This window comes from Lissotriton helveticus, chromosome 3_2 (assembly GCF_964261635.1).
Source record: "Lissotriton helveticus chromosome 3_2, aLisHel1.1, whole genome shotgun sequence".
Taxonomy (NCBI): domain Eukaryota; kingdom Metazoa; phylum Chordata; class Amphibia; order Caudata; family Salamandridae; genus Lissotriton; species Lissotriton helveticus.
The window spans coordinates 391,264,862-391,277,006 of NC_136062.1; the positions used below are offsets into that span (position 1 = coordinate 391,264,862).

The 12,145-nt window shown below is 43.3% G+C and overlaps 1 protein-coding gene across 1 annotated transcript in view; it reads left to right on the plus strand.

The window, feature by feature from the left end:
* The window catches only part of LOC144826026 (uncharacterized), a 658,919-nt gene that overhangs the window by 270,795 nt on the left and 375,979 nt on the right, over positions 1 to 12,145 (plus strand). The window contains exon 14 of the mRNA XM_078684302.1: positions 4,962 to 5,112. Coding sequence (XP_078540428.1) covers positions 4,962 to 5,112 — 151 coding nt within the window. The remainder of the gene's footprint in view (positions 1 to 4,961; positions 5,113 to 12,145) is intronic.

The following is a 12,145-nucleotide window of genomic DNA, read 5'->3' on the forward strand; positions in this document are numbered from 1 at the left end:
AAGCATCTCAAGAACCGATCCCCCCTGTGGGTTTACTCAGACTGGCCATCCAAACCCTGATTGCAGCCTCTTCTACACATGACCACGTCCCACCCCGGCGCCTCAGAGCCTACAGAAGTGGCCTGTTGGAGCTGCCTTGGACCCCATACTTAATTTAACTCCAGAAGATCGGTCCTGTTAGTCGCTGCTAAGTATCCATATGCAGTATATGTGTTTATCCCCATAGGATAACATTCCACAATATACGTGAATTTGCCTGTTTTCTTCAAATCTGCTATTTTAAAAAGTACTAACCCAATAATGAAGTTCTTGGTGTCAAAAATTATATGAAAATGTTTGCTTATTTTCTAAATTGGTCTGGCTCTCCTAATTGATTGGGTGTCTATCATGTATTGACTGTTTGTATGCAACAAATGTCTAACACTCCTACTTGATAAGCTTATTGCTGCTCGACCACACTACCACAAAAATAGCATCTTGCGTTGTTAAAGCAAGCCCCTGTCCATTCATAAGGCATACCTGCACTCTTTACACATTATATAATATATCAAAATTAGATATTAAGAGCCAGCTTTCTGTACTCTTAGTAATCTTATTCGTTTTGACCCTGATCTATCTTTCTTTAAACCTAAACTGAAGTCTTTTGTTTTCTGAAAAGTCTACGCTAAACAGGCCAGTACTTAGTTGTAATCCCGTAATAGGCCAACAAAGATATCCATATGCAGGAAATTTTGCACACAACAATAACTTACTTCAGCGTATAGGTCTTGCATATTTCAGAAACTGGACGTCTCCAGTATTGGGGTGTCTTTCATTGTTTCACATGCCTGAATCATTCCCCTTCGTCAGAGTGAGAGTCCCACAGATCCAATTCCAGACTCAGTCACTGTTTCAGCAGCTGGAAAACGTCATGCCACAGTGCCATCTTGTAAGGTACCTCCATATAAGGAGAGCAAGATACTGGATTGGAATTGTGATTGCATTTATATAGTACTTACTACCCCTGACGAGGGTCGAAGCGATTTACGGCGAGTAGCGTAGCTGGAACCCAAAAATTATTAGTGGTGGATTAGTATAGGAATATATGAAATTCATCTGAGCGGTGGGCATGTTAGTCGGATTGAAAAGGATAGTGGAGGGATAGAAGAGGGAAGGATTCATTGGACAGAACATACTGAAGAATCTGTGTAGTTTCCATGATAGCTGCTTGTGCTACATATCTCTAGGACGCTATGGCAGGTCTCTTGGAACTCTATTCATCGACGATCTTAGAGATACGTGTCCAGATTTCCAAGATTTGGTAATGAAGGCATGATGGTGTTGTGCCAGGTTATCAGTGCTGCAGCAGTTCCCTCCATTCTAGCAGTGCTTGGCTACTGTCATGGCCAGGCTCTTAGGCGCTGTTCTTGGCTGAGACTAAGATACTTGAAACCCTAAGCTCGGCATCGTTTTCTGTTAGCTACCATCTATTCCACGAGGAAACCTTCCCTTTTCCAACGAGATCAACTGCAACAATAAGTTTAATTCCTTTTACAGAAACAGGCAGTGGAAAAGGATCCCCCATCATCTTAAAGGAAAGAGAATTTATTCCCATTATTTTCTGGTGAAGAACAAAGAACCCAAAATGAATACAGACTCATTTTGGACCTCAAACACATGGTTTGCAAGGAAAAATCTAGCATTTTGACTCTTCATAAGCTCTACCCTCAACTCCATCTGGCCAGCTATTCTCGATTGATCTGCAAAACTCCTATCTTTAAATCCCTATATAAAAAAATGAAACTTTCCAGAGGTTCATTGTAAGAAAAGCCCACTATCAATACAAGGTCCTTTCCTTTCGGCCTCAAGTCTTCATTGCAAACTTTCTCTAAATGCATGGCCATTGTAGCAGCCCACCTCAGGAAAATGATGATCTTCGCCTATCCATATCTGGACGATTGGTTCATTAAGGCTTCTTCTTATCAGAAAGCAAGCCAATTTTATCATTTAATCGTCATGACTCTCAATCGACTAGGTCTGCATGTCAATCACGACAAGTACATCTCAACAACTGTTTAATCCCTGCATTACTAGGGTGCAGTTCTATGTCAAGCGTGTACTTTGGAGGAGAGACAATTATCTATCTTTCAAGAATGTCGCAATCTGAAGAAAACATCCCATCCAACAGCGAGACAAGTCTCTTCTCTTCTGGATTAAATGGCATTGTGCACCTTCCTAATCTGCATACACATCTCTTCATGCGGCCTCTCCAACAATGCCTTGAAAATCAATGGGACCAGACCTCAGGAAGATGGAAAGACTTAGTGTTTCTGACCAATCATGTGAAACAAACGCTCAAATGGTGGTGCCGCTTTGAGAATCTCCTCAAAGGGATGAATTTCCACAAAGATATTCCGGCCCAAACCATAATGACAGAAGCTCCTTGACATTCTGGGGGTGCTCATATGAACCATCTACAGAGTAAGAGCCTGTGGTCTCTCCGGTAACAGGCTTCACACATAAACCTTTTGGAACTGAGGGCAGTGAAGGCTTTTTCCCGTCATTCAAAACAGACTCTCTCCTTGCAACAACTTTGCATTATCTGAGCAAGCAGGGAGGGATGGGTTCTAGGCCTCGATCCCTAGTAGTTCAAGCCATCTGGAAAGGGCTCATCTACAGGGATCTCAAGATTACAGTGGTCCATCTTCCGGGAACTCAGAATGCTCAAGTGCACATTCTCAGCAGAGCTGTTCAAGAAAATCACAGGTAGGTTCTAAACAACCCTGTACTTAATAACATCTTCGCAGATTGGGGGTTTCCCCAAGTAGATCTTTACGCAGATATAGAAAACAAAAAATCCCCGGCTTTGCATCACGGTTCTACCATCATTGTGAAAAGGACATTTGTGACAGACATTTTCAATAAGTTATGACAGCTGCGAGATGTACTGTAATTGAGGAGCAATTCGATTTTGCTTTAGTGAGATGGAGAAAATGTGGAAGAGCAGCCTCTTCCTGACAAGTAAGAGGATTGACATTGTTCTGAGGACACCAGATACAGTACCTCTTCCAATTGAAGGAAGGTTTGGTGGGCGTATTGTTTGAGTTCAAGAGCCATGCAGCTAAGTTCAGAGCGGGAAGTTTGGGATGTAGAATCTGGCCTCCGCACTTCTGTAGAACATCAATTCTTCACTGCAGCTTCTTGTTTGGAGACTCTGGGAGGTGAAGGAGATCCATGAACCACCACTGTTGATGCCACTCCAGAGCAATGAGAATAATTCTGGCTCTCCAGTGAGACAACTTGATGAGCAGCAGGGGAATTGTAGGAAAGGTGTAAAGAAATTTGCCTGACCAATTGATCCATAGAGCATTCCGCAATGTGCCCAGTTGGTAGAACTTCAATGCAAAGCCAGGCCATTTTTTGTTTTCTACATCTGTGGAAAAACCACAATCTGAGAAAATGTTGTGAAGTACGGCATTGTACAGCTTGCAAGGTTAGCGAGATAAAGGCTCTCTGTTCACATGAACCTTACACAGAATTCTATAGCAATAGGGTAGTGATGAGGACCCATCCTAAATTCCAGAGGTATTCCTAGATTTCCATGTCAATCAGACTTTTACTTGACCTACATTCTGTCATAACCCCTCTTCTCCTGCATGGAGATCTCTACACCCTTGATGTTAGAAGGTTTTTTGAAGTACTATCTAGATAAGACAAAATCTTTAAGAAAATCAAAACAACTCTTTGTCAACAATGGTCCTCTAAGGACAGGATATACCACTTCCAAACAATCGTTATCTAGATAGTCTCCTGCATAATCCTTTGTTATCAAAAAGCAAACAACTCTATCCGATAAACCTAGAGCCCACTCCACTAGAGGTAAATCAACTACTGCTATTTTGCTTAGGAACATCCCAATTGCTGAGATTGGCAAGGCTGCAACTTGGAGATCAGCTCACACCTTTACGAGACACTATTGTTTTGATTCAGATGTTAAGGCTGATTCCCAAGTTGGTTAAGTATCTCTAATGAATTTACGAATGTATTCAGTGCTTATGGGGATCCCCAGAGAGAGAAGGAATGGTTTCTTACCTGTGAGCCAAGTACTCTCTCTGGGGAAACTCCATTGAATCAAAAGCCACCCTCCCTCCTCCCCGATGGAAAATATAATACATGTATACCGGTACTCTACTGATTTGCTCAACAAAAAGGGCTGAGTAAACTGCCACCTACAAGGCATGATGGGACACTGGAGGTCAGAAGACCCTTAAAGGTGCAGTGTCCTGTTTACATTGTTTCATTGCAGCAGCTTATACAGGCACATTGCTATGTATTATTACTTAGCTTACTTTTAAAAGAAGTAAAAAGAGTTTGTGAAGAATGCCTTTGAGAAGATCACTTTTAATTTTTGTTTAAGTGATTTTTAAGGGTATGACCCTTTTTTCCTTCAAATTTTAAAGTAATTCCATAAGCATTGGCAACATAGCCTGTTTTTAAGTCTGTAAAAACGTTATATTAAAAAATTTCTGCCTCATATGTTCTCAGTAAGGCGAAGTAAATGTGACTTTGAAATAACTGCTCCGGGATCTCCATGCCTGAACGGGACTATCCCGTGCCTACGATTTTATTATGATTTCAATAGAGACTTTTCTGTAGAGTAACGTGGCATGCTATCTTTCTCATAATGGTGTTGGAGCTTCCTGTTATGCTACCAGAAGGTGATTCTTTTGGGTTAGGGATATTTATTTATGATTATATCTTTCTTATGAACATATAGTTAACTCTTGTTGGTAAACTATTGCTGACAATTAATTCAATATGTGAACTTCACTTGAGAGAAAGGAAGTGGTTTGAACATAGGCATGAAAGGTTATTATTAAAGAAAAGCATGTCATCTTATATTATGAACATTAAATAATATTCAGCTGCTCGTTGGGTTCTTTGCACTAAATTCCATCTATTACTTCTTGTTTTCCCTGCAGACAAGTGAATCTGGTAGTGCAGATGAGTTGCAGAATCAGGTTTTGGAGTGGCATGACATGATGCCAGAGTCAGAGGAAACATTGGAGCACATGAGGGAAGAGAAATCGGCTATTGCTCTAAGAATGGTTCAGATTGAAGAAGAGCGGGAAGGTGAATTCATCTATTTTAGAAAAAGATTTAATATTCTGACCAGGTGTACTCTAGTGTGTTATTGAATGTGTGTGAGCTTTGGCTGATTGACAGCTTTTCAGGTTGCTTGCTCATTTAAATTCTTCATAGTGAGTTATTAGTCTGCAGAAGTGACATAGTGTTGTAAAGACCGTCACAAATAGACCTTCATCAATGTAGATAGACTATGTTAAGCTCATTTGTATAATGAAAAGGCAAACTTTGTTTATTTATTTTTTTACATCGATTTGTCTTTCTACAAATTTATTACATAGAGCATAGTTATCGTGGCTATTATCCCACTGTACAAGAAAACTAGGATACACATAGTATTTTATTTTTAAATCGTTATCCTTGCTGCTCAGCTGGAAAGCAGCTGTGCTCTAGTTTGAAGTGGATTCATTTTTTCTGATATTAACCTGTAGTCGTGTGATTGGATTCACTTGCTGCACTTGTACTGTGACTATTTAGTTATATTTGTCCAAGTCCAGAAATTACTGCATGTGTCCCCAATCACACCTTTCATAACTTTTTGTTTTGTAAACCCGTGGCTTGTAAATTGATTGCACTGCGAGTTCTGTTGTCATCAAAATACATTCTATAACAACTGTTAAGTGCATATAAAGTAACCTATACAAGTCAGTCTTTCCATTTTCCCTTGCAAACCTCTGAACTTTGATAAAAAGAGACTATTTCTGTTATCCGAACATAAAAAGGCCTCTCTCATTTCTTTGTAGAGTGCAAGTGACACGTCAGGCACACATGATGAATGCCATAATTTGGGCTCAATAATATATATTTCCTTTTCCAGTGGGCAGCACTGTGTATGCACCAATGAGTTACTTAACTTGAAGAACCTTTTAATTTACCCTAAAAATATTAAAGACATTAGCTCATTCATTTAAAACCTTCGTAGGCCAACTGCTAATCGAATTATTAAAATAATATTTAAAAGTAAGAATATAAACCTCTGCATAGACCTTGCAGATCTACGATCTAAAACTAAAACACTTTTACTCTGACTGTTTATCTTTAAAACAATGACTTCACAAGCATGTTTTGTCCCTTTTTATTGGTGCAGTACTTACACTGTGTTGTGGGTAATAGAATATGAAACATTTTAATTGAGAATGAACTACGAAACAATGACAGTGCAATAAAAAAGCCCTGTTCCTCAAAATTATTGCACACGCTACAAAACCAAAATGTCTTATTCCAAAGAAACAAATCTTAGGAGATTTGACAAATTTCAGATAAAGTTTGTCTATAAAACACTAAAATGAAAAAATAATGATCAATACAAAATGTTGATAAGAGTTATGCTGTTTGAACCATATTATTTGATATAGCTGTAACTCTGTATATCTCTAAAGTAGACAATTTTATTGACTGTATAATTAATTAAAATCGTTACAGTAAAATCAAGAATGAAACAATTTCTGTATATATAAAAAGTAGATACTTAAAAAAACTGAGTTTAAAAGCTAGTGCTAAAATCAGAACTGTGATTAGTTCCATCCTTTACTAGCAATTAAGTATTTTATTCGAGTGACTAAGACCCACATGATTGTCCGTTCCCCAACTTATGTGCCTCGGAGTTAGTCTGTTGCAGGTGAGCGTATAAGCTACTATCGATGGTGCGTTTGGGTTTCTTACTAGTTGCGTTGTTTTCTTGGAAGGGGACGTGCAAATGGGACACTGACATTAGAGCTGCGTGAATGGATCCCGTCCGCTGTGGCCCACAGCTTTTAAGGCCAGCCTGATTTGATGGATGAATTTCGCCAGTCTTGCCAGGATCATTGTGCTGGTATTAGACAGACATAGTGCTGATGCTTCGCTACAAGACTTAATATTCGTGCTGAGGCAAATTGGGCGCAGCAGTCGCCGGCGGTCTTTGTTGAGGTTTGGGCAGCAACAGAGAAGGTGCAGCCAGGATTCCTTCTTATAGGTACACAATCTGCACGTTATGGATTCCCCGTTTCGGGCCCAAACAGGATTGAAATCAGCTATCCCCAGCATGGTCAGCCTCATGTAAAGAATTTTGCTTCTGGTCTGAATTGTGAGGGACTCACTTAGGTAGGGTTGAGCTGTTCCTGCCCTATATGAGTCATTTAGTGGGGCCAAATGCGGGCTTCGGCGAAGTGATTTGTGGTCAAGGTCGAAGGAAGTTTCGCGCACTTGTCTGTTAATGGCTTTCTTCCATGCGCTCAGGGGGATGTCCTGCCTCGGCATGCTTTCTTCCTCGATCTTCAAGACTCGTATTGCCTTTCCCAGCCTTGTGTGCCATTCCGAACCTGGCTGCTCGAAGATAGATCTCAGATGATATTTTAAAGAGTTGGCCGGGGCCCTTAATATTCGTAAATATTGCTTTATGGTCTCACCTTGACATATCATATCTGGTCTTGCAAGGCCAAGCTCCAGTCTTAGCCTGTTTTTTCTTGCCAGCTTTGGAATTTGTAGCACCGATTTATATGCCTTGGCCTGAGCAAGATTGAGAAAAGTATCCAGTTTCCCGGGGAAGGCTAGGTGGCCATAGCTGATAGCTGGAAGAAGTTTTGCTCTAAGGGCTATCAGAATAGGGCTGGCGGAAGGGCTAGACAGGTTCTGGCTGAGTTGTCTTAATGCGTGGATGACCTTATTGGCTTTCGAGCTCTGCTGGTTTATATGAATGTTCGCCTTGGCCCGTTCCGTGAGCCAGACCCCTAAGTAGTTATATGAGGCCACCGAACTAATTAGATCGTTCCCTATTTGCCACTGTGCTTTCTTTTTCCGTTGGTAGGGCCCAAAGATAATGACCTTGGTTTTCCCTTGGTTAACTGTCAAGTTGTTTGCTATGTTGAAGCTATTTAGAGCGTTTAATGCTCTTTGTAGTCCCACCTTCGTATGGTCCAGTATGACTGTATCATCGGCGTACTGGAGTACAGGAAGCCTCACGGTTCCTAATCTTGGGGCTATTAGACTGGCGCCTTTTAGTGCCTCTCCCAGGTCCGCCGTATATAAGTTAAAGAGGGTGGGGGCCAGCACGCACCCTTGCTACAGCCCGTTCTCTATGCTTATTTTGGGGGAGACTGTGCGGGCACTTGTTTTTACCCTCACCCAGGTTTCCTCATGTAATGACATTATTGCCTTCAAAAGATTTGGAGGGATGCCCCACTTTTCTAGTTTCCACCATAATCGTTTTCTGACTACTTTGTCGAAGGCGGTGCTATAGTCCACGAAGTAGCAAAAGAGTGGGAGGTGGTTCTTCAATGTTGCCTGGGCTGAAATGTGTGCGAGCGCCATGACATTGTCCATTGTTAAAGCCTGGGGCCTAAAGCCTGTCTGGTGCATGGGTATTATGTTTCTCTCTTCTACCCATTTTTCTAGATCGTTCAATATTAGGCGAGCGTAAGCCTTAGCTCCCAGATCTAACAGGGCGATGAGCCTGTAGTTTGTCGGCTTTAGGCGATCTCCTTTTTTGAAGATTGGGACGAGTATGGAGCCCCTCCAGGACTCAGGGATTGTTGCTGTCGAAAAGGACTAGTTGATGAGCGGAGTCAGGAGTTTGGCCCAGAATTCCGGTGCCTGTTTGAAGACCGGAGCTGGAATCCCGTTAGGCCCCGGGGCCCCGTCGTTCCTCATGCTCTTGATGGTTTTGATGACCTGTTGGGTGTTTACCCAGGTTGGTAGAGTATCATCTACGATGTCCGGGGATCTATTTCCCATCGGGACCTTGTCTGGGCACGGAATTGGAGCTCCAGGTTTTGTGCCGCTCAGTTGCACCGGCTCTGCAGACTCCGCTTTATCCCTTGGTGGGGAGGCCGTTACATATAGCTGCTTCACATGTTGTATCCAGACCCTTTCTGCAATCCCATTTTCTCGTGATGGGCCTCGGTTGCTCAGCTGATTTATATATCTCCAGAGTTGTGCTGAGTTCTTTTGTTTAAGCAGGGAGAAGACCTTGAGCCACTTGCTTTCCGTGTCAGCTTTTTTGTGTTCCCAAACCTTCTTCCTGAGTGAAGCCCTCAATGAGGCAATCGATACTCCCTCGGTTTGGGGGTGACCTCTTTTCTTGTCTGCAAGTGCTTTGCGCAACTGTCTTTTATGGTCACGTATGTCCTGTGGGAGGGTACTTCCTGGTCTGTGTGGCCGGTCTATTCTAGGGTTTTGGGGTTTGGGGTTCCCAAGCTTGGATTGTAGATCCTCTATTATATTTTCCCATCCTTTTATGAGTGAGGGCTCTCTCAGTAAGCTGCCTTCCAGAGCCTGGTCCAGCGAAATTTGAAGTGTACTATTGATCTTTTCTGACCACTTAATCCTCCGCAGGACAGTGTGTTTCTCCTCCCCACTTGAGTTCCCGATAGATTGGTAGACGATGGCGGGCGGTACATCCATCTGGAATGCTGCTCTTAGTGGCCTGTGGTCGCTTTCCTTCCTGTCTTCCACTTCGAATTCATCCATTCTGGCCGCCAGCTCTTCGCTGATCATGATGTAGTCTATTCTTGAAACGTCCCGGAATGTGGGCTTGGGCTGCCATTCGGTCGAGCGGGCTCTCTTCAGTTCGTTGGTGGATATCAGCTTGTGATTGTTTAAAAAATCATACAGGGAGGCTGCCCTGCCCAAGCCCCCAGGAGATGTTTCGGTTTTGTCCAGATTTTTCAAGTTGAAGTCCCCAGCGAGGATGACCTGGGAAGTTTTGTGCTTGTTTAGCAGATCTTCAAGTTTCTGTGCCAGAGCCTCCAGTTTGACTTTCATTAAGGTCTGTGCAGGGTTGATGTAGCAGTTTATTACCAGTAGGCTCATTGGCTGTTTATTGAGTCTCAAGCCTCTTATCTGCACAGCTTGCAAACCGGGGAAGTTCAAGTTAATAGAGGTGACTGTGAGTGCACACTCATGTTTTGTAAAGACGGATAGACCGCCGGCTGGGCGACCGAAGATATTCATTTTTACGGCTGGTATTTGATGTTCGTAGTACCCTGCCAGAGGAGTGGTGGACAAGGCCCACGTTTCTTGGAAACAGATTATGTCACCGCTTTCCAGAAACTGTTTCAGGTTTTTGTTTTTACCGATTTTGCTAATCCCTGCTATGTTCCAGGATAATATAGTTAAATTCGGCTTTAACGTTGGTCTGGGCTCGGCGTCTCCTCTGGCAGGCTGGCTTTTGTCCAAGTTAGGAATGCTGTGTACTCCTTCTTGCGTGTCCGATTTGGTCAGGAGGGGGGGATATGGTGCAGATGACCCCTTGTTTTTTTTGGCAGGAAATTCTAATGCCCAATTGATCCCTTTTATCCGTCTGGTTTCTGTCTTTAGAGCCCGGACTGTTTATCCCATGCAGTACCGACCAAGTGGCCTTTCTCCCTCTTTCGGGGGCCAGTACGTGTGGATATTTTGGATTCGGCAAGATCCGAACTTCAATGCCCCATTCCGCAAATCGGGTGGTGTTGTTCACCACAGCTTGTTGTATTGCTTTGTTCTTCAGGGCCACCACTGAGGAGTCACCATGAGTGTTCCCCTTCATGCTCTCGAATTTCACCCATTCTATGTCGCCAGTGCCTATCTTGTCTAGGGTGTCCAGATGTTTAAACAGGCGTAAGATGTTACTCCGGTTCAGGATGTCGTGGTTTCCCGTGCTCGGGAATCTAGGTGTGAAAACCACCTCATAGACAACTTCTAATGGAGCCGGCGTTTGTGCTCTTTCTTCCTTTTCTATGGCAGGCGCTGCTGAAATTGGCTCTTCGTTTACACTTCCTTGATGGCTTGGGGGGGAGCTTCCTTGAGGCCTTACGTTTTGGCCGCTGTTCATCCAGGTAGCAAGCTGGATCTGCATGTTTGGAATTAATTGGTTTAAGGTGATCCCTTGCTGCTTCTTTGTTGCCAGAATTATCTGGGATGGCGATTCTATAATAAGTGGTTGTTTTCCGACCGTTGAGTGGATATCGGTGAGATGGTTTTGCCTCTCTGGTGACTTTTGACCATTTGCTTTGGAGCTCCTTAAGGGGGTTGTTAATTTGAGTTGGGCTTCCGTTATCGAGGCGGCTGGGTAGGCCCTATTACCCCAGTTTTTTTCTGTAAATATTGGATACAGCTGGGTTGCTTTTGTGCCCGGTTTTGGGGGCGGTTGATTGATTTTCAATAGCTGGGTTTGTCTCGCTTTTAGCTTTGTTTTTTTCTGCTGTTTCTTTTGCTTCTTTTTTTCTCTCCTTGATAATGGTATTTCTTGCGTATCTGTTGCACGTGAGCTATGCTCCTGCTGGACTGTTCCGGAAACATCACCGTCCCCGAGATTTGGGCTTTGTATTTTTTTAGACGCTTTTAGGCTACTTTTTAGTATGTTATTTATAAGCTCTTCGCTTTTGCCATTGTTGGCGGTGTTCTGCTGTCCGAGTGGGACCACAGGGTGCTGTGTTTCCCTGGGGATGGAACTGTTGTGCTTCTCCCGTTCTTCTTGCTTGTTATGGGTTGGAACCGCCTTGCCCCCTTTCGCTAGTTTCACTATATCTGCTAGAACCTCAGTTCGGAGATCCTGTCATCAAGGGCCTCCACCTTAGAGCTTATGTCTGCTAGGCGGCCTGCAATAGCTTGTAGGAGATCTATTTGCACTTCCATCTTCGTTGATTGCCATAGAAGAGCTTTATTGGTGGCACTATTAGTCTCCGTCAAGAATGATTTCTCTGGAGTCAGTTCCGCACTGCTATTACAGGCGAGATAGAGCGATTTTGTGTTAGGGGCCCATGGGGACGTCAAAGGCCATGACAAGTTTGGGGTTTGTTCGATCTTTTGTTCCAGACTATGGAGAAGTGAAATTGTAGGATCGCCTGCCGCTGCGGCCGAGCCGTCAGGCTGGGGGGCCGTTGATTTAGGATGATTAGGTTCATCTAGCGGGTCGCTTTTCCCCGAGGGCTGAAGGTGAGGGCCGAAGTCATTAGTCTGGTGGATTTGAGCTGTTATCCTTACTGTGTGGCCTCCTGTGGATATTGCTGTTTCGGTGGTTTTGCGGTTTGTAATGTCCGGCCCGTTGTCTTTGGGCGGAGATAGA